Raw genomic sequence first — 27097 nt, forward strand, 5'->3', positions numbered from 1 at the left:
TCCTTGTTAGTGTGAGATCCAAGAGGACCAAAGTAGGCTATGCTTTGTGTATTGCTATTGAATGAAAGCCAACAGTTGGGTGTGGGAAGACCTCATGTCTGGCTGCATATTAAAGACATATTGCCATCATAAAGGGACAAATGAAGGACAGATGGCAAAGTCAGCAAAAAAGGGGAGGTCAGGTGGCTATCATACTAACTCCTGTCTTTTTCTCTGTTTGGAAAGCAAATGTGTGTCGTGTTTAATTTGGCTTATAGCAGCTGATAGTCATAGAAAAATGAACATTGACCTTACAGAAGCATGCGCCTTCTAACATGAAGGTACTGAAGCGGGTCCAGAGAAGGGCAACGAGGCTAGTGAAGGGCTTGGAAAATCAGCCCTATGAGGAGAGGCTGAGGGAGCTGTGGCTGTTTAGTCTGGGGAAGAGGAGGCTGAGGGGAGACCTCATTACTCTCTTCCAGTACCTGAAAAGTGCTTACAGTGAGAGCGGGGTAGGTCTCTTCTCACTGGTGACAGGTGACAAGATGAGAAGAAATGGCCTCAAGTTGTGCCAAGGTAAGTTTAGGTTGGACGTTAGGAAACACTTTACAGAAAGGGTGGTTAAACACTGTCACAGGCTCCCCAGGGAGGTGGTTGAGTCACTGTCCCTGGATGTGTTTAAGAGCCCTTTGGATGTGGTGCTCGGAGATATGATTTAGCAGAGGGTTGTTAGAGTTAGGGTACTATGGTTAGGCTGCGGTTGGACTTGATGATCTTTGAGGTCCTTTCCAACCTGAGTAATTCTATGATTCTATGATTCTAACGAAAATGGAGCCAACAAATAAAGCCTTGAATAGAGAGGAAAAAATTAAGTACTCTTACTCATTTTAAGCTATAAAAGTTATAAAAACCCTAGTATTTCATATACTCTAGACATTAATCTACATTACAGTATTTCTGTCTTCTAGCTGATAAACAACTTGGTTATTTAAAGAAAATGATTTGCATAAGCTTGAAGCTCTTACTTGGAGCTGTGATACCTCAGATAAACAGAATGTTTGTGTAAATGAAAATGTGGATGACAAGAATGGAAAACTGCAGTTAGGCACCAGGGTGATAGGAATGCCCTTCAGCTTGGAGAAACTAGACACTTGTCTCCAGCAGCTTGCTTTTGCCATGACAGAGCAAATATCTCTGAATCAGTGCTTGCATTGGCAGCCTGTGGGTCAGCCCTTCTTTTTTGCAGAGAAAGCCAAAGGCCTAGGAATCTCAGAAGTCTGAGGGATCACAAGAAGAGCATCAAATTTTGATGACTTAGTTGTTTGGAATCACTGACAGTTGCAAGGGACGTTGTGCAACCTCTTGAGAACGCCATAGCAGGTGGACCACTGAAAGATTCCCAGATGTTTTCAGAATTTTCCAAGGTCTTTCAACTTGTACATAGGTTGCATGTGCACTAAGTCACCCTTCCTCTGTTGGCAGGTAGCTTATCTTTCCATTGTCTAAGGAGCATAGTTTTCCTCTTGCTGCTGTGATCGTAAGGCAGGTCCAATAACCTTGCAAAGTGTGCAGAAATGCATGTTCTTGCAGTAAATGCAACTGGAAAATGGCTGGCCAGTTGAACTATGGATAACTCAAAGAAGATCTGACCTAACCTGGATCATCTCAGGGCCAAAAGCAAGTGGGAAAACTGGGTATCAGAAATCTCACTGTTTCCTGCCAGAGGAAGATTTCCCATCACATTGGAACTCATGTCATGCTTGTCAGAAAGACCAGTTCTGAGCCTTTGCAGGCTGAAGAGTAGTAGAGTATCTGGCAGGGGACTTGGTGGGCTGCATGGATGCTCCGTGCAGGAGCCTGGGCTGTTGCAGGACAGCAGAAAGGTTTACTAGTGTGCAGTATTGAAAAGTAAACATTCAGAGCCAGAAAGTACGAAAAAAAGTAATTGCAGAGATAAAAATAACCCATTAACTTTATAACTTATAATGTACAGACATATCCCCATTCCGAATAGTTATTTTTTTGTCAGGTGATGCTGCCTAAAGCCCGTACCGACGATTTTATTCATTGTGTAGGTTGCACTTTTCTCAAATTCAAAGGAGGAGAAATGGTAACATCCACATCTTGGACCCATTTTCTCTTGTTTGTTCACTGCTGATTAGCAGGATAAACTGAATAGGACCTCTGCTGACTTGTGTTTACATACTCTGCTGTTCAGGTAGAGAACACAAACACACACACATCTACCCTTTGCAGCCTGTGGACCTCTCTTATCCATGTGCTGGTGCCTTTAGGCAGCTCTTCCAGTAAGGGTGACTACATCACATGGGCTTGGGTTCTGATCTTGCCCTACCATGAGGGACAGGACTGTCAGCATATGCCTATGGAGGCTTGGAGGTACAAGGGGTGCAGCTCTGCAGGTGGCCTCTCCCTTTCTCAAGGATGTCCCAGCCAGAAAGCAGGGGAACCAGGAACTTCTGAGGAGCCATTTGGAATAGCTCCTTCCTTCCTTCCTCACCACAGCCTATCCAGGAATGCCAGCCTTCCAAATCTGATGGCACACACAGCTGGGGGGAGGGAGCTGACCTGATGGTGCCTGATAGCAGCCCATGGGCTCACAGCATACACGGGATGTCCTACACTGTAAGGAGACCCATGGACAGCATAGGAAATGTTCATTCGAGGCAAGTTTTGCAGTGTGGACCAGGCCCAGCAGGGGCCAGCGTGAAGACAGAAAGGCCAGGTGAGATGGAGTAATGGGGAAGCTTTGATCCAAGGTCATCTCCAGTCTTTTATCACCTCCATTTAATTCCCTCTTGATGCCTCTTGCCATAGGTAGGAATGCTGCTACTGGGTGGTTTGGGGGACTTGCAGAGATGTAGCATTAGCATCTCCTTTGTTAATGGATGAAGTAACGTGTGAGCAAGGCAGGTTAAGCATCTGCTAGAAGATATCAAATGGGAGAATATCCATGGCTGCAAGGAAGGGAAGCACTGTGAAGCATTTTTGGACATACTTCACAGCATAATTTCAGGACACATTACTTCACTTATCTCCAAGAATATCCAGCTACAGAAGGAAGAGGTCAAGGGGGGGAAATAATGAGGTTAATGATAGAGGATCAGAAAAAGCTTATGGGGGTTTTATTAACAGCTTAAATAAATACAGTCTATGTTTTTAATGGATGAAGAGGACCTGCAGCTTAGGGAGCAAAGACCTCCAAAACAATGAAGTGTTGAAAGCAATTCACTGAGCAGAAACACTACTGCAGTCATATTCCAGAAGAGTTTGAAAGCACATTTTCCCTCCTAGAAATGGTCAGAGATGTTTTTGCTTCTACTGCAAGATAAACTGGTTCTTGCTGCCCACAGTACTCCAGGGAAAAATCACAGTGATGGCAATTTTAAGAGCAATATCTCCTGAGAAAACATGGCAGGAGTGTATTGTCTATTTGTACTTTGTCTGGTTCTACTTATAACCTTCCAATGCTGTAGATGTAACAGATCGTAAATTTTGTGAGGAATGGGCAGTTTTTTTAAGATGTTGTCTCTAAGGTCTGGGAATGGACTTTGCTACACCTGAATCAAAACCGGGGTCCTGTTAATACTGTTTTCTTGCTATGCATGTGCAACGCTGAATGTACATGCCATCTGCACTGCTGTCACACATCCCTGCTGTAGAGAGTTGCTACAAGGCCTGGCCAAATAGCATCTCCTGCCATCTAGAGGCTTATTGCACACGTGTGAGGGTATCACCAACACTCAGGTCACCTGCTCCCCAGAGGCAGCTGTGAACTTGCACAGATCATATTTGGAGAAGCATGTGCAGGAGTTACTCATAGCAAGAAGCCAAGCTCAGAAATTCTTCACAGGAGTCTACAAGACTTCTCTCTTTCCTTCTATTCTGTCACAGCCTTCCTTATAAGCGCTTAAGCCTCTACCTGTGAGCCACTTTGCAACTTACATTTAAAAAAAAAAAAAATCAACAAAAACTTTTTTGTTTTTTGTTTAAATAAGAGTGTTGATTTCGAAAAAGAAAATAAGTATGACATTGTGGTCTTGTAGACAGATTTAAAGGCACTGGTTTCCCATAACAAGGAAACACTTCCTAGCACACCTCTACGGAATGACAAAGCTATATTAAGCCAGTCATGAGAACCTTCAGGTTTGGAGTTCCCTTCACCTCTCTGGGCTGCTGCTCCTATGCCTGATCATGCTCATATTAAAAGTAGTTTCCTAAAATTTCACTGAACTTTCCCATGTTGCAGTTTGTTTCTGTTGTCCTCTCTCCTTTCACAGTGTGCCTCTGAAAAAAAGTGTACATCCACCTACTTTACAACCTCATTAGGATGTTGGAGATACCAGTTAGATCCACCTCCCAACCAAGCCTTTCCTACCCAAGACTAAATAACTGAAGCACTCAGCATCTCCTGTATATCCTGTGCATATTCTGCTCCAAGTTCTCCTTCCCAACATGGCCATCCTTTTCACCAGCAGATGCATTGCAATGGGCATGGCAATGTGGCACAAGTCCTCTGGGAGTGCTCCTGGCTTATGAGACACAGAAGCACGATGAGAAAGGAAGCTGCAATACAAGGCATGGCTTTGTTTTCAAATGTTTGAAATGTCTGACCCCTCAGGCAGGCTGGCCACTCTCCAGGGGTGGGATTTTTTAGACAATTGCTGATGCCAGCTTCACCTTGGGAGGAAACAGAGCCGTGCTGTTGCAGAGCTGATCTCATTCCCTTCTTTATTTACCTCATTCTCTTCTGCTGGAGGAAGGCAGTTCTTCACAAGGATGTGTATCTGCCAGGCTGCAAAAAAGGACATGGGCTTAGGGGATAGAAAACCATGAAGCTTCTTGTAGGGGGAAACCACAAGGAGCATTCTACATTGTTCAGTGGGCTGGGTTACCTCCCGCCAAGGCCTTCAATTATCTTTCCAAGTGATGCCCAATGCTTCCTTCATCACCAAAGAGCTCTTCTCTTTGCATCCTGGGTCTGCATGCTGGGCTTTGGCTGCCCCCAAGAACTCTTGGCATTTCTCACATGCTGACAATTGTTCCTGTTGCCTTCAAGGCAAAAATCCCTATTCTCACAAAAAAAATATGGTGCAGAGAGCATAGATTAGCATCTGGAACTGACCAGGGTCAGACAGTGCTTCAAGCAACTTCTCTGCCTGTCTCTTTCTCCCCACCCCTTCCCCTGCTGTGTTTTTCTCCCTTTATTTGCTAGGTCTATAGAATTCCCCACCAGGCAGGGCCCTCGCATCTCTCCACCCTGGAGAGACTTGGACAAGAGACAGCGTCAGAAAAATCTGTGTGAATATTCTCTCTGCAAGGATCCTCCCTCTTTTCCATTCCATTCTATTCCCTCAAGGATTCCTCAGAGGAGAAGACAGGGTTGGTTCAACACCACTCGGAGTCTGTGAAGGGACACGGTATTCACCATTCTGATGCCAACGGCTTGGAGACCAGATGCAGATGTGGATTTGCCAGTGGGAGGGGCATGGGAGGAGAGATGGAGGGAAAGACACATCCCTCCTCCTTTAGTAACATCCAGAGCAGTACAATGTCACTTTTCAGACAGTGCAGTCACAAAGCTGCACAGATACTTTGATAGTGTAAGGTTTTACCTGGCACATGGGCACACCATTTGTCCTACTGCTTGTTCCATGAAACAGTAGGACCAGTGTGTCACAGGGACAGTGGGGAAAGGAGGCAGTTAAAGGGAGGATGGCCCCCTAGGGTCAGGGCACTGCCAGAACCTGAGAAAAAGAACCTGGATGAGAAGTGCCTTTCCTGACTCATCTGTCTTCAGTTTCCCCTTTCTGATCCCACCACCTAGTAGATAAACAATGAGCAGTGTACAGAAATAGTATCGTCCAGAAACAGTATTGTCTCTTTAGAGAACTACCTATTATCATAGTAATATGTTACCTTATTCATGGGGCAAAGCATGCAAATGCATTGATCAGATCAACTCACAGCACAGTCAACTTACCCTGACCCCAAGATGAAGGGAACAACTGCCTGAAGGAAGGTTGTGGTGAGGTGGGGTTCAGCCTCCTCTCCCATGTAACTAACAGTAGGACTAGAGGGAATGGCCTCAAGTTGTGCTTGGGGATATCCAGGTTGGACGTTAGGAAATACTTTTTTCTGAATAAGTGGTCAGGTGCTGGTACGGGCTGCCAAGGGAGGTGGTTGAGTCACTTTCCCTGGGGGTGTTCAAGAGGCATTTAGATGTTGTACTGAGGGACATGGTTTAGTGGGAAATATTGGTGATAGGTGGACAGTTGGACTGGATTGTCTTAGAAGTCTTTTCCAACCTTGGTGATTCTATGATACTATTCCATCTTGTGTCCTGCTGCTGACTTTGTCCCGGCTGGCTTAGCCTCACTGAAGATTTGCATTGGAGAGTAACAATGGGCAATGCCCTCCACCCCTTCTCGCTAGCACTTCCCAATTCTTCCTCAGCTGAGGCTGTGGGGGGAAAAATAATAATAATAAAAAAAAAAAAAATAAAAATTATGCCCTGAGCTCTTTACTCTGAGCGGGACATCCCTAAATGACATCCTTGAATGGGACCGCCCCACCTCAGGAGTATTTCCAGCAGGGGATGAAGGAAACAGATCTCTGTAGATGAGGAAATCAAAACCTACCCATGGTCTCTGAGGGTGAAAATGCAGAATGCACTGACTGTAGAAGGGAACAGTAAGCCAGACCATGACTGGTGAAACCAGGCCCTGCTCTTCCAAGTCAGTGGCACATTCCATTCACTCATACTGAAGACTGGGCTCTAGGCCAAGGCATGATTTTGATTTAATAACAGAAAAACTATGATTTATTATGGGATGTCTGCTCTAGAATCATGAAAAGTCACTGAATAATTTATATTGGAATGGATCTCTGCAGTACTCATATTCAATCTGTTGTTCACAAGGACTCCAAGTCCTCTTTAGCAAAGCTGCTGTCTATAAAGTGAGCCCCAGCCCATGCTGCTGCAAGGAGACATTCCATCCCACACACCATACTTCATCTCCCTTTGCTGAACTGAGACTCCTGTCAGCTCATTTCTCCAGTCTGCTAAGGTCTCTCTGAACAGCAGTTCTGCTCTCCAATATGTCATCCACTTCGCCCCAGTTTAGTATGAGCTGCAAGCTTGCTGATGGTGCATTTCTTCCATCATCCATGTCATTAGACAGTACTGCTCCCAGTACTGGCCTCTAAGGGGTTGTGCCTATAATCAGCTGTCATTTGGACTTTTTGATCACAACCCTTTGAGTTCAGTCCCTTGGAAAAAATCAATACCTCTTCTTCTCCCAAGGAAGATTTCAAAGAAGTGAACAATTTGTCACATTGTCAGGTTGCTTGACACAGATGACCAGAAAGGATGGAATAGAAATGGAACGATTTATCATAGGTTTATTAGGGAAAGAAGGTATATTTCAAGACCATATATTTGGCACTGTATGAAAGCAAAAGTATCTGAGAACAATTAAAATGTTAAAACTCAAATCATCATGAAAAAAAAAAATGTTCTCTAATCACTTCAGTTCCTCTTCTCCCCGTACAATTTACAGTAACTACTGGAAGGAACTCAAAAGGTATTGGTTCTATACTAAATGTAAGCTGGAAGGAGACCAGCTGGAAGGACAGACTGGGCTGTCAGAACAGTGGAGTCTTACTAATATGAGCAAAGGTATTGAGGTGTTACAAGAAAATAGCAAGACTACAAAAGTTACTTGGTAAACCATTAGTTCTAGATTGCCCAGGACTACCCAAATCTTACATTATTACAAGCCTACAAATGCCTGCTAAAAATCATTATAGCTTTCAGCCATGTCAGCTTTTGCTTTCTGATCTGGATGGAAGAGATTTTGGTAGTATTTTAAAGGAAGTACATCCTGATTTGTCTTAGGACGGATCAAAGTCAGAGGAGTCTCCTGCTATTGGAGTCTTCTAAAGGCTTGGTGGCTTTGGCTTCCTTTTGGAAGCCAAACTTAAGAGCAGTTTCCCATTTGCAAGTTACCTGTCCCATGCCTCCACAAAGTGAAGTGAAAGGTAAGGAAGGAGCAAAGAAATAAATAACATACTCATTTGATGAAAATTGACTGAAGAAAGGTTGCATTAAACCTGTCCTTATCTCAACCTACAAGCTTATTTTTTCACTGTATTCTCTCCCCCACATCATTGAGGAGGGAGAATGAGAGAGTGGTGTGGTGAAGCTTAGCTAGCTATTGGTGTTAAATGACCACAACTGTAAAGGACAGAAAGTTTAACTGATGCTGATAAACTGCTGGATAAGTGTTTCTTCTGGAATATACATTGCCACTCTAATATGGACAGAGGAGTAGATTCCTCTTGAACATCCAGTCTGTAGGTTGCCAAGGAAATGGGACACAGGTGTTTGATCAATAATTCATATATCAGATCAAGAGTACTCACAAGAAGAATATAGATCTTTCCTTGGTTAATATATTGTGCATAGCAGTATCTCAAAGAATTAACAGCACCTTTTACATAAAAATTCCAAATATATTTATCTAGTGAACAAGAAAATCTCAGCATCTCTAAGCAGTACTTCTGCAGATGTACAGTACTGTATTTATATAGATATACATAGATATATATATATATATCAAAGTGAATTTACACTGTGACCCGGTGATTAGTCCAGCAGTGAGTGAATCCACAACAACCCACAGATAAGTCTTCAGGAAAATATATTGCTTTTAGTGGGTGACCAGCTACGAGGCATGACTGCATAGGAGAGCTCTAGCAGCACCCGCTGCTGGCAATGAGGGACAGTTTAGCATTCCATTCAGCAAGCACAGCATGCTTAGGTCATTCCTGCAAGATATAAGAAACTTCCACATTTTCATGGCTAACACAGTTCTAGTTTTCACAGGTCGCGCATGTTGCGACCACCTCTCTCTGCCTTAATGACCCAGAGGAGGAAGGTAGGACACCAAACCTAGATCCTGTCCATGCTTCCAAGTGGAAGTCAAGCAGTACCAAAGATTTAGGCTCGTGAAGGCAGGACCATGTCTGGTTTCACAGGGGTTTCTTGAGCAGATGGTCTTCACTGGTTTGCTTAATTTGTGGTGTTATTTTTCCTTTTCTGACTCAGCTGCTCACAGTCCTCTGGTAGAAATCATTTGCAAAGCATGGTCAGCCTGTCCTGCCTAAGATGGAAAAGCAGACTGCTACCATTTCCCTGGGATGGGCACACCGCACTCATACCAGCCCACATAGTAGTAGGGAGTTGTGTATCCAATGCGTCCAAATGATACAGGCTCCTGGCGGTACTGGCGGTAATACCCTGTTGGGAAAAGACACAGGAATCTAACAAAAGTGACAGGCACAGTGGGAGTCAATCCTACAGTCCAAATGAAAGCATACAAGCTGTCCGCTAGCAAGCTTTATCAAAAGGCTATTTGTTAGCCCTGGTATTTGGCCTAGGTTTTTGTTGAATGATTTAACTCTGGTCTTTTATATTTCCTACAGTTTTGATCTGTTTTACTGTTCAAAATCTTTTCAACTATTGTGTAATGCTGTGGTCTGCCAAAGAGCTTCTGCATTTCACTCCAAAGGTGGCTGTATTTCAGCAGCTTTTATGAAGTTTGCAGATAAGTTTAAATATATGAAGTACTCTAGGGCAAAAAATACCATCAGATCGTATTATCTCATCGGGCTCAAGAGACTATCAATATCAACATCAGCTTTTCACTAAATAAAAAGGTATCATCTCATGCAGTAAATATGAAGCTAAGCCCTTTCTGCCCCATCTGATTGACTTCTTCTTCATCTGTAGAAAGAATGCAACTGCTTAATGCGTTAGGGGAGGCTCAGCATTCTTCTCTGCATAGCTTGTGCACTGGAACATCTGAAACACTGATATGTTGTGCCAATAATGTAATTTCTGTGTGCTCTTTATCTCAGTCTCCTAGACCTAGTAATACACAATTCTCCATTCCCCTTCTGAACACAGAAATGCAATACTTCCCAGGAACATATACACATAAGTGAGTACTTCAGTTTCTTCCTCATAACACCACCATGAATATCAACAAATAGCATGGAAACTATTAAAGCCAGCTGAATTGTTTATATCAACGGATTTTTTTGAAAAGACTGGCTGAATTTCATGATTGATTTTCTTTTGTGGAGTAAGACATCAGTCCGTCGGCTGTGTTAGTTGAGCAGTGTCTCAGAGGAGCTCCTTTAAAGTGAGAGAAACTTCTTGGAAAGAAGTTTCTACCAGGCCATAATAAAAGTGCTGCAGACTGACCTAGACACACTTCTATGTGTTTTGTACTGAATGAATTGGTCAGAAACCATTTGCAGAGCAGTCTGTTGAGCTGTAGCTGTCCACTGTGTTAAGTGGAAGAGTTTCTGCTCTTTGATTCAATAAAGCATGTCTCAAAATTGGGAAGAAAAGATTTCAAAAGCCTATGCAATTTCTTTCTTTCTGCTTTTGTACTCTGTTCCTGTAAATTACTTGCATTACATGCCCTTCTTTCTCTTTCTTCCTGTGCGATACTCCCTATCCCTGAACCCTATAGACAGAGTGTCAGGCACTTGGCCAGCATCCCACTCCCACGCTGCCATACCTCGGATGGTGGGCAGGGCTTCAATGTACGACTGAGGTCCTGTTCTTCCATCCAGGTGTGAATCCACAAACTGGCAGTGGTCTTCACCCCTTCCCCAGCTATCCCCAATGCTATAGAAGGTATCTGTAGAGTAATAGAGACACATTATTTGATTCAGCATTATTTTTGTTTGGGATGCTCTTCTACCACTGTGGAAACAGATGTAAAAGAAATATAATTAAAACGCAACATCACCCGTGAACAAACAGAGGGTGAAAGGAGAGAAAATGCTACTTTCACATTACAGAAATAGCAACTACGGAAAAGAGAAACGTTTTATAACTCAGTAAGGAACATTCTCCATTTTACATGTTTATGAACACATTGCACCAAAAGTGATGAATACAGAGAATTTCATTGCAATACATGTAACACAACAGCAGCCACTGAGATGATCCCAGTACTCCAGATCAACAACAGGGAAAGTTTCGTTCATTATCTCTCAGCAAACAGATCCATAACAGAGATACTGTTAACCCTTGGGAGTACCACTTACTCAGCCACTATGACACCAGTTTCTCCTCCCCCGTTCCCATCTGGATCTGCCCAGGAGAGTTCAAGGGCGCATTGCTCTGTTTGGCCATGTGCATTCAGTGAACACCTGCCTATGGGACAGGCATGGATCTTCCCAGGAAGACATGTGGGAAGCAGAGCACTGCTTTCAAGGGACAAAGCACAGTGTCTCTCTCAGGATACAAACGTGCATACACTTCTCAAGTGAAACTTTCTCCTGTTCTCTGTCCTCTATCTTAAGAGCTCTGCTTAAAAGTTAATGCTATTGTAGGAACAAAATGCAGAGGCGAGGCAGCCTGGCTATCGTACTGGACCTTCTCGAGAGGACTCTCAGATAACCACACAAGACTCAGTGAGAAGTAAAGAAAGTGAGAAGGCAGAGCCAACATCAAGTAATCACATAGCAGGAAAATAATTTCAGTGCCTACCTTTCAGGTCATCACTGAGGTAAATCTTGTACCTTAAGGAGTTACAAAGAACCACTCCTACAAACTTGCGATACCAAGTTCGCTTCACATACTGCTTGCCACTGCAATCTGAATAGGTGGGGTCATATTTGAAAGTGAATGGAATCCAGATAGGCTCACCACCTTGGAGAAAAAACGTCCACGTTAAGGACAGACATCATCAGTCTTAAGTAAACATTCTCACTGGTTTTATTGAGAGACTTCTCTACCCAGTGATACTTAGTTTCTTGTCTAAACAAAGCCTGATGGTAGTTCTGACAGTGAAGCTGCCTAAATAGTTATTTGCATTTTAACACAAGGTACAAAGCTTAACTCCTTTGCTAAGCAGATATTAAAAATTCTGTGGCGGCTAACAGCCTGTGATGTGAAGGAAAGTCTTTTCTTGCTATTGCGTTAAAAATATGAAATTAGAAACCTACTTTTCTATTTTGTTTTCTCACATTACATCAGAACAGTGGAGGTTCCAATAAAAGACAAGTGAGTCCTTTCGTGGGGAGCTCTGCCCAAAGCACTGCAGCAGAAGCGACAGTTTAATTATATCACAAAAGATTAAATATTCTACTGGCTTGCTTAAATGTTTGCTTTATCCCAACTCATTGAAATGTTTCTTGCACCAATGGATACAGAATGAGATAAAGAACTTTCAGTGCGGTAATTGGCATTCTTCTCTCTACCTACAGAGCAGAGCCCTATTTCTACTGTGCTGTTTTGAGGTCAAAGGTATTTCTGTTAGTCATTCTTCCTCCTTTTCTCTAGGCACATGAATTAAATCCTGCAGACACGTGCAGGTGAGAAGCAATCACTGATCAGTAACCCTCAAAACTCCACCAGTATGAAGACAAATGTAACTGGACTGATTTTATGCATTTAGTCATATGGTGAAAGGATTGCAGGATTTTGGCCATAGATTTCTCTTTAGAACAAAGTATTATCCATTTCTTGATACAGTGTTATTGCCGTAAATAGTCTGCTTTTACCCATCACTTTTGCTCACCTCCAAATTCCTGTAAGAGATGAATTTTAAATTGCCCTCTATGAGCTGAATTCTCAGCTCTTCATGCCCACATTTCCCAAACCTCTGCTCTGGTAGACTTCTTCTTGGTTTACCTATCCCTACCACTGCAGCAACATGAAAATATTTTCTCTTTGTACAGTCAAAGCATCAAGTGCAAAAGGCTATTACCTTCCAAAAATCTCCTTTCCATTAACAGACCCACAAAATAACTGACAGCAAAAAAAAACCTGGAGGTGACCAGGAGTATGGGAAGCCCACTACTCTTAGAGGCCTCCCACACTGGCTCCCAGAGACACAGCATATCTGTACATCATCAGAGACACCTGGGAGGACATGTGAAAGAAAAGCAAGCTAACAAGCATAATCAAAATAGGAGGGAGGGACATGCTGGACATTGTTTTTATGAACAATGTAGTTGAAAAGCCCCTGGACTTACCATCTAAACTGTTTAGGAAAGCCAACAGAGTGTAAAGCCGTGAAGCCGTGAAGGCCTTTTTCCTGCTTCCCTTAAAAGAGCATGCACTGCCTGGGGGTACATATCAGCAACACTGTTCCTAGCACCAGGATACAGGCTCTTCTGATTATACACTGAATGTGCAATAAGCCACAAAGGATGCAAAGTGATAGGCTTGAAAACAGAAATCAAGCTCAGCAACTTCATGGCATATCCCTGTCATACAGTTCAGTTATAAATCCTGGAATTTTTTATTGTTTATAAGAGTATGACAAACAGTGCAGATGATCATAAAAGCTAGAGATTGGAAAAACTGGTTATGCTGTCCAAGCTATGCTCAGGCAACTAGAGGACACAAAGAAGCAATACAGTTTAGTGCTTTTTACTAAGCAATGAAAGCTGACATACCAGGCAGAAGGTGGGCCCAAATAAAGCTCATAATCTAACAAAACTTGGAATGTGTTTCTTTTCAAAGAGTACGGGGTCCTAAAACTAGCACAGTGAACTATTTCCCTCTCCTACTTAAAAATGCAAATTCAACTGTCTGTTGGGATGCTTCTAATATATATATTCTAACTGTTTTTCACAAATGTTATGTCCTTAATGAAAAAAAATATGGAAAAAGACTTACCAGGTGGTCTGACAATAAGGAGGGGATTATCTAGAAGAATGAAACAAATACAAAAGGAATCTCAGTATTTTATTCCATATCTTGTTTTATCATATGAAATGTATAGTATCTCTCAAGAAAACAAAGACTAAGAGTAACAGCCATTAGTTATGCTGTGAATGCGGGGTGTATGTCTCATTGATTTGCAGAGCTAAGCTGTGTGACTAACAAATACAGGTCTAACTTCTAGAGACAGGTAACCTATCTTTTGCATGCAAACCTTACTCTCAGACATTCATCATGTTTAGCACTGTTGTTTAGTGGTATTCATTAACATGTGAAATTTATCATTTTAAATCCTCATGTCACAGTGGCAGATTTTCAAAAGCCACCTGGACAGTGCCAGGAGCTCTGTCCAACACATCAGGAGCTTCCGCTTGCTTGAAATTCTTTCTTAACACAAGGAGGATGGAATAGGTGTGGAATAAGGATAACACATCAACAGTATCTAATGACTGAACTTCTTCACGTTCATTACAGTGCCACATCTGTTGTCTCTTAACTGGCCCTTATTAAGCACAGGGTACCTGAAGAAAAAGTATGGTGCTTATATGCTGATGGGGAAAATAAACTCCAGGGAGCTTTTACAGTTTGATTAAAGAAAACAATGGCTTTCTTTTCTCTTCAGTACATTACTGAGGGTAAGATGTGGTATTTTCAGTAAGCTACTTGATCCCGTGATAGCATTCTTTATGGAATACTCTCATCAGCTCAAACCTTCCAATTGTGCTCAAACAGCACTCAGAACCAGCAGTTTTTCTCTCTCTTTTGATCTATTCAATCACTGTAACTATACCGTTTGGCTTTAGTTTTAGCAACTGCTTTTGCATTTGTGCCAGCTGGAAAGCCATTTTTGGCCACATGACAAGTGCAGGAACAGTGCTGCAAATAAAACTTTAACTTCAATGGACTTAACTTGTTACATAAAGTTCATAAGGGGGCTGATTTTGGTTGGAAAAACTGGGCGTTCAGAACTGCATACTGGCAGTTAGCTAATCAGTAGAACTCCCCACAAGGTACAGCATGCTGTACTTGCCCAATGCCAGACCTCTTGGGATTTATATTTGAGCTTCTCTGACTCCTCTGAAAAAAAAAGAAATCCCTGAACTTGTTATGCAGGACCATTTACTTCTCTTGCGCCTTTGTCTCCCTTCTGTGCAGGCTTACTTTCCCTGGTTCTTAATGGCTTTTCTGAAGTGATCACTACAGGTTGAAGCTAAATGAGCAAATACAGAGACCACATAAACCCCATGTTGTCAAAAGGGTAAAATTCATAAGAGACAACTGGCCTATTGCTCAAGTAAAGATAAAATAATTTGCCCTTTATTTTTCAGTGGAATCACTGGCCTTTGGCTCAATGGAAGAAGAAATGGGTAAAAATAGCTCCCTTGGGACACTATTCTTAGAAGGGGGTGTTGCTCTTGAGCACACTATTAGCCCTGTGAAAGAGAAGCATGCTTTGTCAGAAAAGGAACAGAGAACTTTGCCCATTTGATGGAACAATTGTTTCCTATATTTCTTCCAGAGACAGCCACTTCCAACTTCTCAGCTGTTCACAATTAGGAAACCAGTTTACCAAATGTTTGGTCGATCTATCAATGACATTAAACTTCCCCTTGCTTCTGTATTTTGGAACATTAGTAGTCTTTTGTATTTTAAATTTAACTTCCCGTTCCCCTGAAACTTACATGTCACTTATATTTTCTTAGTACCATTATGACTGCGTATTACGTTCCTAGCTTTACTGAAAACAAATAATTAACTTTAAAAAACTCTCAAAGTAGTAATTTCAGGATAATCACAATTACTACCATGTTTGTTTCAGTAACTGCCCTCCCATATCTCTTATTATGAATTCAGTTCTGTGATGAAAATAAAAAGCGGAATGTACCAGATTCTGTGATAAATGAGACTGAAGAGCTAACAGGTCCATAACCAAAGGGGTTCTTTGCTTGGACTTTGAAATAATATCTGAAACACAATGAGAAGAAAAATAAGATTAAACCATTGATTTCACTGCAATAGCTAAATTAGAAATAATATTAAAATGGGGAGACAATCAAACCAACACAATTCCAGTGAGTTTGAGTGCCCTTTCTATTGTATCATAGAATTGTAGAATGGCTTGGGTTGGAAGGAACACTAAAGACCATTCAGTTCCAACCTTCTGCCATGGGCAGGACTGCTAGCCACCCAATCAGGCTGCCCAGGGCCCCATCCAACCTGGCCTTGAATGCCTTCACAGATGGGGCATCCATAACCTCTCTGGCCAACCCATTCCAGCCCCTCACCACTCTCTGAGTAAAGGATTTCTTCCTAATATCTAACCTAAATTTCCCCTCTTTTAGTTTATAACCTATCCCCCTTGTCCTATCACTATCTACCTCTGTAAAAAGTCTGTTTCCCTCCTGTTTGTAATCTCCCTTTATAAAAAAGACTTGGACTTGGATACTCAGGCTATGAGCTGGCTGTTACATACAAATTTTATCTTTTTGTAATTCTCATTTATTTTTATCATCCTCACAATTACATCCAGTTTATAAGAAAAAACAAATAGCAGTAGGCTACAAGAAAAAGGTTGCAAGGAAATAAATTCTGACCTTGGGAATCTTTATCCAGATTAGTTCCTAGGAAAGTAGTGGTATAAGCTGCAAAACTAAAACTGCATCAGATTTATACAAGATCAGAAGCTAAGCTTTTGACCTTTCTTCACAGACTCTAGAGGCATCGAGATTATTTAAATCATGTGCTTAAATTAAAGCACATGACTAGCCACTAGAACTCCATTCTTTGCCTGACGGAAACAAAATTATTATTCTGACTCAGGGAGAAAAATGTGTAAGCATATCTTTTACTTTGTTTCCAACAGTCATCATGCTTTGTATTTGCTGCCTACCCCAACATTTATTTTTATGTTTTTATCCAGTCCAGCAGAAACAAACAAGAATGGAAGATTACTGTAAAAACTTCCATTGCAACATTTTTTAAGTGCCTGTGTTTAGATTTCCCTTTCTTGCACGTTTTGTCCCTTGCTTGCTCAATTACACTCTTGTAAATAAATTGGTAAAAAAATAAAAATAAAAATAAAAATCTCTGTAATATCCACACAGCCTAGAGCCAGCTTTTCATCCAAAAGCAGGCGTTTTCAAAACCACACTGTGTGACCCACAATATTGGGCAAGCACTTACTCACAGGGATAGGTGCCACCGAGCATTGATGGGCAATGTCCCATCCAAGTGGCAGGTCTGAAAGCAAGCCCCATGAAAACATCAGCCTGCTCATGGTGGCAAAGCTCCATCCTGCACAGAAACGCTTCAACACTGCTGTGCTTGCATGGTTCAGCAATGGGGTGCACTGGGCTAAGACAGAAAGCTTCATAGCACATGTGATCTGCCATCCCCTGGAGGCTTCTGCCACCAGGCTCAGTCTATGTACAAAGTACAGACACCATCTACATCAAAAGCTTCGCTCCGCTTCCTTCACTTCTGTGCACAAGAAATGGCAATAGTCCCTGCAATGTAAGTGTGTAACGTGGCTCAGTGATGAATAAGATGCTCATGCTTTGCAAGCTAGCAGGCAGCAAGCAAATTCAACAGCATCCAGCTGCAGGAACCTTGCTTTTTCTAGCAAGGAGTACGTGGGCAGCAGGAGTGGGAGTATTCAGGAACATTCCTGAATGCGCACAAAGGGCTTGCAGTTCTCTTTTAAAAGACATACACACCGTGGCAAAATGAAACCACATTAAATAGTGAAATTTAGCAAGGCTGTGTTTTTTGATCATTCCTAGCATAATCCTGGCAAAAGTCTTTCCTGTGGTTTCAGCTGTTGGCCCTGATTTCCTAACAACAGCTTGCGAGTGCTCAGTGTGGCTGGAGAAGGACAGGGAGGCAAAATCCTCCTGCGTGCCCCTGTACCCCAGACCAGACCATGAAGCAGAGGACTGCTTGCTTTAATTCCCAAGTTACCAATGTTCCCAAGGGACACTTGCACCAGTGGCCACACTCCATTCACACCTCCTTCACCACTCACACCTCTGTGATCAGGGCAGGGAGCACTGGGTGGCATGAGGCTGACCACAAGGATGAGGTGCAGGCAGTACTTCCTCTGAAATGGCAGCAATGCAGCAGCCAGCTCTTGGTTTTACTGCTTTGGAAAAGCAGAAGAAAATGTTTGCTAGACAGAAAGTGCAAGCCTTTCAATAGCCTTATTTAATGTGTATTAATATTAGGGTGAAAACACTTTTATTAGACACATTGGTGCCATTATCCACAGTTAAATTGGAGAAAGCAACCCAAGAATCTCCTACACAAAATGCATCTACTTAAGCAGAGAAAAGCATGCAGTTTTGTATTTAGTGCTCAATGCAATAACTGGTTACCGAACTAATCAGTGCAACTGTACTCTCAGGTGTGCACATAAAAAGCCCATCCGAGATACACAATTGTTGGGGTAGCCTGAATCACTGTCTGGAAAAACAGCAATGAAGTTATGAGTACATTTCTCTTCACTAAATTGGAAAATTAGTTCCTAAGCCCTTAAATATACAGGAAGACTTTCATAGTGCCAGAAAGAAAGCCAGGACTCATGACTTGCTGACCTGTGATTTAAGCATAGACCATGCAATGCTTGCTGAATTAAGTGCAACAATAAAATAATGAAGTCAGGATATATTTATTTCTCAGACATGACAAATAAAGAAGAACTTGCCAAAGCCTTTCTAGGCCAGGTGTCTGACATTTTCATTAGTGAGGATCTTATTTGCATTAGAGTTGATGGATTTGCCAGGAAGTCTCAAATCAATATAACTTAACTGTTCTTCATCACATAAATACATGATGAAAAACTGTAGTGTGGAAGTTGATTGTGCTTTTATTACACTTTGCTCAGCCAGACTTGTAATAAATTGTTACCAATAGGCATGTAAGAGTCTCCACTGAAACAGATACAATACTGTGTGTTTTTAACACAGACATGAAACCTTTTTTTCCTAAAAATAAACCTCCTTTGAGATTTCATATACCACATCTACTGACATGTAAAGAAGGTATTTAATAAACTGTAACAGAGCAATGAACGTGTGATATTTATGTTCATTTAGACTACTTGACTATTCCTATCCATACCTGTCACTTGGAGCAAAATGATTTTATGACTTAATTTCAAGTGTCTCCCTCCTGCTGAAAATTAATTGCTGGAACTTGTAGCTACAAAGGGGGATCATCACTCAGCAGAACAGTTAGGGAAGCAGCTGTTGTTAGAAAGATTAATCATTCACAAATCACTTCCCAGGTCCCACCAGCAGCAGCCTGAGATGATGGGAGATGTAGGCTGTACCATGTGCATCCCCTCTGCCCAATCTGGGACCACCCCAACACCACAGCTGCACATCAGCAAGGGGTAAAAGGGACTGTGGCTGCCAGTACCCCCTCAGTGCTGGAGGAGGGTGATGGTGGCTGTGCAGAGACAATGTGGGGAACAGGGCCTACTCCTGGTAGGGAGGAATCGGCACGTGCACCTGACCTGGCTGCAAGGAGGAGACCCACATGGGATGCTGCCTCCATAAGAAAATGGCTCAGCACCACATGTATCATGAGTATTTATACCAAATACATAATAATTCACCAGAGTGGTGCTGGAAGAGGGGTTTCCTGCATGGTTGCGATCAGGTAGGTATGCATCAACAGGTCTACCGCTTACTTGAGAAGAGGGCTTCATCCACATCTTACCTCTTTCGTGCTGCTCTAGTGACACAGAGCAACCGTTTGTGGCTGATGCTTTGTTAAATGGAGATAGAGGAAGGAAACAGAAATTTTCAGCCCATTTGGCCCTCAGAGCCAGAAAGTCTCGCAATTGCTCTGTTTGCAATTGTGAGGCCTGAGTCTGAGCACCTCCTGTGACACGCTCTGCACAACACTAGAAGTGGTAGCAGACATTTTGGGGTCAAAACAGCCCTAAAGGGAATAGAAACCATGTAGAAAGGGAGTGTTTAAAGACATAGCAGCTAAAGAGGTTGCTCAAAATCACAGGGCTATCTAATTCCTATGGTAAGGCACTGCCATGGCTTTCCTGCAGAAATGCAGAGAAAAGCCTAGCCGTACTCAAGAGTTTGAAATATTTATGAAGAGAATAATGTGATTGCAAGAGACTGGATTTAGTGGTGAGTGGATGCTCTCCAGCCCTTTTCATTGCCCTTCTTCTGTGATGGCTGAGAACTAAGCTTAGGAAAGGGACATTGTCAAGACTACCACTTTAAAGATTTAAGGTTTGAAGTAATTTTAGCACCTATATTCCTCTGTCACAAGGAAGCAACTCCTGTACCCACCAAAGGTGACCAGTGTTTTGCAAATGGTAAAAGTTCCACTTCTCAACTGGAGGCTAGGCAAGGCTTTCTCGAAAGAAAGCTTATCGCATGGGCCAAATTTAGACTTCAGTTTTGTTTGTAAAACCTGAACATCAGGCAGACATTTTTCAGGACATGTTGACAGCTTCCAGGCTTCACTGGAGCTGACTTCTGACACGATACCAACCCTGGTATTCTTTGTGCACCACAGATTGCACCACCAATAACCCCACAAGGAACAACCACCACTCTATAGCATCTGCATACAGCAATCTGACTTAATCAGATATCTCACACTGTGCATTCCTAAGGCAAACACCAGATTTTTAGACCAACTTCAGATACCATGCCATGTTTTCTTAATTAGGATGGGGTTCTTTCCCAATGGTTAGGGAGTTATTTTTAAGATTAAAAATATGCAGTCAATTCAGCCTGTGGATGTGGAGAATGTGAATGAGATTGGCTGATACACACAAATTTTCTGTTATAAAGAACCCTACTTCTCCACCACAGACCCCACACAACGCCTTTCTTTCTTTCACAGAGTATACAACAGAGGCCAGTGGATTACACTGCTCTTCAGAAATAACAAATGGATTTTGTTCGAATCTCTCTGCTTTGAAAAAACCTTCGTATTTAACAAAGGAGTCAGTAGATTTGCGGATACACAAAAACCTTGCTGCTTCTATGAAAATTCATTCCATTACTGTGCCCCACACCTTCCTCAATATTTTTATAACAATGACATTTTATAATAAGAGCAGTAGCAGATGCAGAACATCTAGTTGTAGTTCTCTGCTGTACAAATAATCCTGCTTTAATGCACCATGCACAACTCATACAGACTTGATTAAGAGTTCTAGATAAATAATCCTTAATATAGGTGCAACATATTTATGCAATTTAGATAGACCTTTATTTCTTGAACACATTCCTGCAACAGTCAACAAGGATATTGCAGACTCTTCACAGTACATTTCACAGCTGGTTCCTGCTCAGCATTCCTCTATTGCTGACGAGGAATCTTGCACCTTAATATTGTCCCTGGGAGCTACAATAAGAGAACTAACAAAAGCTGGGCAAAATCAAACTGAAAAACACTGTGCCATGGTCAGAAAAAATATGCCAACTCAGTTTTGAGACCCAAATACTACACTGTACTGACTTTTCCAAAATTAGTTAAGTAATTGTATGTTCAGATAGCTCTTCTGTGTTTTCTAAGTTGAGGTTTATGATTTCAGCAATTAACCAGAACCTTGAATAATATAAGAAGTTATACAGCAGTTAAAACAAGTGGGATGTAAAACCTTACTCTCAACTGCTTTTAACCCTCATATATAAACCATTTTGGAACAAAAAGATCCTTTAAGGAACACTCTTTCTCTCTTCTGTGCTGCTGTGGTTGTTCTAGGAATGACTGGTCTGATTTATACATTCTCATCAACTGAGGCATGCTAGTCCCCAGGTTCAATCCCAGTGCATCTCCCACACTATCAAATACATGAGCAGTACATGACACCAGTGCTTAAGAAACTGTAGTTACCATAAGGTGAAGAACCATCATCTAGCAAACGGCAACAACAGAAGTCTTTCAGACTCAGAATTTGAGAGAACAGGATTGAGAGACACTGAGTATCTGTCAAATCAGTGATTTTAACATATTCCCTCTGTGCCCATTCCCTTCCCACCCAATCACCGTAAACTATACCAACATCATGCACAGCACACATTCTTGTTTTGCAATTTCTGTGAGATTTTTTGCAAGATGAAGAGATACAGCTCCTGCCAAGCTGACTTCCAAGCAAGCGTCATGGCCTCTTTATACCATGAAGCCTCCTCTACTGGCACAACTGATGTAAGCAGACAGCAAAAACAGGCCACAGAGAGCCGGCACCTTTTCCCACCACCCCATAGCTACTAAATTTTGAGTATGCTGGTATATCAGAATGGCCACATTACATTACAACAAGAGTATACTTTAATACACTCTTCCCACAGAATTTGATTCAGTTATGCATATGACTAGAACACAAAGTTTTTAAATGAAATTTTCTCTTATTGGCAAGTGTTTTTATATGCACAAACACATATACTTGTACACACAGTCATCCATTCTAGGATTAACATGGTAGATACATCACATAAACAGTCGTGAGATTTACAAAACAATTTTCTGCCAAACAGAATGATTACAATCTAAATCAGGCATAGATATTTATACTAAGGCCAAGAAAAAAAAAAACGATTGTAAATCATCAGATTTGTTTTATTTCCCTTCTCCAGTACCCCAGAACTGAAAAGCATGGATCAAATCCTTACCGTGTGTTTGGCTTCAGGTTCTCAATTGGCAGATGAGTAGTACCTGCAGTCCTAGTTGACCACTTGTTTTTTAAAAAGTCATCATAGGATGCACTGTAAACCAGATAGCCTATAAAAAGGAAAGACAAAAAGTTGGGAGGATTTTAAACCTATGCGGCATCCTAAGCCTTAGGTGCCATGTTAAATTTCATGAGTTAAATTTCATGAGAAGGAATGTAAGCATCTTTGAATTTGTGAGTTAGTGCTTATCTCTCCTGGAACCTCCCAGGCTAAAATAATTTCCTGCCATTAGCCAACAATGACAGCGCACTGTATTACAGAATGGTACCAATATGCAATTACTAATTTAAAACATATTGAAGACAAAAAGATGACAGAGTCAACCCATCCGCTACTTTAAGTTACACACTGACTATGAAGAAACATAAGAACTGAGTAGATGTTGTGCTAAGCGATGTGGTTTAGTGGGGAAATAGTGGAGGTAGTGGATGGTTGGACTGGATGATCTTGAAGGTCTTTTCCAACTGTGGTGATTCTATAATATATAAATTGTATTTCCACTTTGACACTGTGGTGTCCAATTTTTTTATTTTTAGACAAACTGTGCCCTGTGAGGTACTGGATCTACAGCTTTGAAGGATGAAGTGGTGTGGGACAGACACCACTTGGCCAGTTCAGGTGCAGCCCGATGCCTAACAAACCTTTATTACCACTTTGTCTCTGCTAGTTCCCATCTCCTTGCCACTGCTGCCATCCACAGAGGTGGCAGCACCAAAGCAGAGGCCTTTTCCATGGCTTACTTCAGATATTTTGGGTCCAATAGCAAATAGGCTTTGATTTTCTTCTAAGAATATTTCAGTTATTTATTTCGGTGTTTTCTTACAAGTTTTGAGATTCATTTTTGAGGTCAGTTTGTACTTTTATGTGGCTCTTAAAAGGTCTGAAGTTGCCTTAGCTCAGAGGAGTCTGAACGCGAATGTGAAAGATGCTCCATAGGCAAATCTGGGAAGTGCCTGCAGTGGTGCTGAGAGTGCTACCCAGGAGGAGAAGTAGTCAGTCAAACTAAGTGCTATCACAGACACTGCACTGGTGAGAAGTGATGCCTTCAGAACTGCTGCCACAGAAGCAGAGCCAAAACCTGAAATATCTGGACTGGCATGAACGGATAACTCTGGCACTGAAGGATGACAAAAGGACCTTTCTCATCCCTAAGAAAGCAGCTCACCTCCCTCAGAGAATTGTAATAGAGAGAGAATTTCATGAGCAGTTAGCTCAGTTTGATAAAAACAGTCATCCAGCACAACCTTCCACCCCTCAGGAGAAAAGCCCAGCCTACCCATGTGCTGGGAACACCAGCTCTGCAGTACCTGTTACCATGTCTCCTTGAGCAGGCTTGGCCCAGTCCACGATGACAAAGGAGTGACAGCCTTCTACTGCCACAACAGTAATGTTGTGAGGGGCTTTGAGGGGACGTGTGTCTTTCTCTTTAAGATCATTAGGGATGATCTCATCAAGGCTTTCCACTTGGAAGTGCTCCAGGGCCTCTGTCAAGGAGCAGGGGGCTGCTGGATCTTTATTTAGATAGGTCACATAAGGTGCTGGAAGAGACAGGGAAGGGTGGCATTTAGTTAGCACTTTGTAGATTTCACAGAGTAGCACGCAGGCTGACAATACCCTGTGTGATTCCTACAGCTCTGACCACTAGACAAGGACTTCTGTGCCCTAGGTCAGCTTGGGATCACACCAGGATTTCCTGTGTTTCAGTTTGTGCCCGTTACTTTCTCTTTTCAGTGGGCACCAAACGAGTAGAGCCTGGCTCTCTCATCTTTACAGTCCCCATCAGCTATTTATGCACATTGGTAAAGTTCCCCACAGTTTCCTCTTCTTCACATTGAAAAGCCCCAGCTCTCTTAGCTTCTCCTCATACATCAGATGCTCCAAACCTTTCATCACTTTCATGGCCCTAGTGGCTTCCTGCATTTCTGCCTACCCTACCTAGCCAGTTTGACATGGGCAACTCTGGCTGTCCAACCTCTACACTCTTCTTTGTACTTTAAGGTGGCAGTTCCTGAACTGGTCTCAGCCAAGTTCCATAGACTTCCTTGTGCTATGGCAGTAAACCTGGCCTAGAGGAACAACATAAAAAAAATACTGTGGTAGATAAATTATTGGTGCTGCTTGTGCCCTCTTTAGCCTTTCCTTAGCTTATGCCCCTCAGACCAGACTCTTACACTTTACCAAAGGAATTTAGACAGGAAAGCTAAGATTTTGGTGGTTTCCAGGTAAGCAAGCAGTGTTCAAATCCCAACAGCTTTACATTATAGCCTTGCCCTTGCTTGGCAGCCAGGACTCTTCTTGTGCATGTAATCTCTCTCCATACAGAAATCATCTGCACCAGGAAGATATGCAAAAAACCATTTACTGGTCTTTGTAATCAGAAACCACTGCAGCAACAAAGTATGGCTCCTGCTCAATTCGATTCATAAGCAGAGGAAGGTGGGATGTCAATATTCAGGGCTACCCCACACTCACAACTGTACCCAATTACCTAAAGAGAGGAGGTACATTTTTACTGCAAGATGCAGAGGAGAGCAGTCTGGCTGCAAGACCCTCTGCACACTACCTACAGCTGCTCCGGGATGTTGGGTGGAAACATCACACAGATTGTCGGCATTTTACACATGGGAACAGACCCTGCCAGGGCCTTTGATCAATATCTAAGACTGTACCAGGTCCTGCACAAACATTCTGAAACTAGGCTGAAACAATAGGATGAGCAAGAAGAATAATTCCAAAGTGGAGTCTGAATACTTAATGCAATTAACACAGTGGTCCCTTGGGTATTAAGGGATAAGGAGTTATGAGTCTCCGCCTTCCAGGAACAAAACCTGTAATTTCTATTTTTAGAATACTTATATTGACTGGAATTTCACTTTGGCTCAGAAAATAGATTAGACCACCTTGTCATTTATTTAAATGTCACCATAACATTCAAAATAAGGACTATAACACTTGCTTTTGGAAATGTTTATTCAGTTGCAATAATAAAACCCATTGAAACGGTAACATTTTTTCCCTATTGCCTTTAAATGCTCATAAACTAACGTTTCTTGGTTTACCTTATTGGATTTCATGCCCTTAGGGATTTTTTCCAGATCTTGCAATGAAGCTAATTTTAGCCCCTCTAGCTAAATGAATCAAGAAGCACTGTCAGTGAGAGAGCTGAACAGAAACATCATGAAATTGTTTGGACAGCAAAACTGAAGATGCACTGGAAAAAGTCTTGGCAAATATAAAAACAAATATTTCACTCCAGCAGCAGAGCTCCACTGTAAACCACATGAAGCCTGCAGATGTTGGAATGGAAAGCAAGACATGATTCGAAGATGACTCTCCATCTCCTGAACTCACAACTGAAACTCCAGGCAAGCTAGCACATGGCCTGACCTCAGTTCAAAGCCCAGACATTTGCCAAAGAATGCTAGGGGTCTAGTAGTCTTGGCTGGAGGCTGGAATACAATGCCCTAGCACCTCAAAATCCCTCCAGTCTGATCTCAAGCTGCTTCTCTGACACAGAAGCAGAGCAGCTCTGAGATGAGAGCAGCAATGCCTATCTACACACTTGAATGGCTCACATATGCTAGAGCAATGCTCACTCCTCCTGCCAGCATACTGTGGGTTCATTCCCTATGTTCCTTCTGCAGAGCAAAGAAATAGCAAAGTCAAATTTATGTCTGCAGGCTTGGCTTTTTGGAAAGTTCATTTCCAAATGTTGTTGATTTCTTCACTTTCCCATATGTCCTAAATGAAGCACACCTTTGATGTACATGGCGAAATCACAGGCGTTACATGGAGCAGTGAAAAGAACTAGGTCCTCCAGAGGATGACTCACATCTATGTAGAGACTTGTACTGCCTGAACTACTGGTGTGAATTTAAAGTGATGCAGCTGAGCTTACTGGAGCACCAAAGCAGATACTCTTACTTTCTCACTGACTTCAAGTAAACTGAACGTGATGCAAAGTATAAAGTAGAGTACTTACATTACAAGAGTAGAGAAAGGTTTGCACTGCTTCAGCAGTATAGGTGTGAGTCCACATGCAGATGTGCAAACATCAAAGCAATGAGCAAAGTACTGTTGTTTAGGTTTCCCTGGTGCCAGTCCTTACAAGGACCCCACACTGTCTGTTGGTCATATTCATGCAATAGCCTCGGCTTAATGGCTGATCTTCCTAGAACAAGAATTACTTGCAGCACTAGCAGCAAAATACATAATACGAAGGATATCCTTACCAGTGAACCGTTTCTTCCCAGCAATGTCATATTCTGATACAGGACCAGTACCAACAACACTAGTCTCTGGATAGACAATTTCTGATTCTGTTGTTGTAGTGGTAGTGACAGTAGTGGTGGTCGGTAACAAAGTGCTCTCAAAAAACTCATAATCTTCAAAGGAAACACAAAATGAAAATGTTAGCCTGTTTTCACATGATTTTGGCTTAATTATAAGAAGAAAAACATTTCTGTGACCAGCCACAATCCCAAAGAAGTGCTGTGTATCCTACTACAGCTACTGCATGTTTCTTATGGGCCTCTAAGTCACAGTTAATCACACTTCAGCCTCACAAGGGTTTCCACTAAACTGATGGACAGCAAGCACAAAGCCTTAGAAAACTAATGCCATTGCT

At 42.1% G+C, this 27097-nt stretch overlaps 1 protein-coding gene across 1 annotated transcript in view; it reads right to left on the reverse strand.

Annotated features, from left to right (window-relative positions):
- Nucleotides 1-7383: 7383 nt before the first annotated feature.
- FNDC1 (fibronectin type III domain containing 1) overlaps nt 7384-27097 on the reverse strand; it is a 66390-nt gene continuing 46676 nt past the window's right edge. Inside the window, exons 13-20 of the mRNA XM_015284313.3 lie at nt 26703-26855; nt 23778-24008; nt 22411-22519; nt 15642-15721; nt 13712-13741; nt 11573-11734; nt 10593-10715; nt 7384-9301 (exon numbers count right to left, since the gene is read on the reverse strand). Coding sequence (XP_015139799.2) covers nt 9186-9301; nt 10593-10715; nt 11573-11734; nt 13712-13741; nt 15642-15721; nt 22411-22519; nt 23778-24008; nt 26703-26855 — 1004 coding nt within the window. The 3' untranslated portion in view covers nt 7384-9185. The remainder of the gene's footprint in view (nt 9302-10592; nt 10716-11572; nt 11735-13711; nt 13742-15641; nt 15722-22410; nt 22520-23777; nt 24009-26702; nt 26856-27097) is intronic.

The sequence above is a fragment of the Gallus gallus genome, chromosome 3 (genome assembly GCF_016699485.2).
Source record: "Gallus gallus isolate bGalGal1 chromosome 3, bGalGal1.mat.broiler.GRCg7b, whole genome shotgun sequence".
NCBI lineage: Eukaryota > Metazoa > Chordata > Aves > Galliformes > Phasianidae > Gallus > Gallus gallus.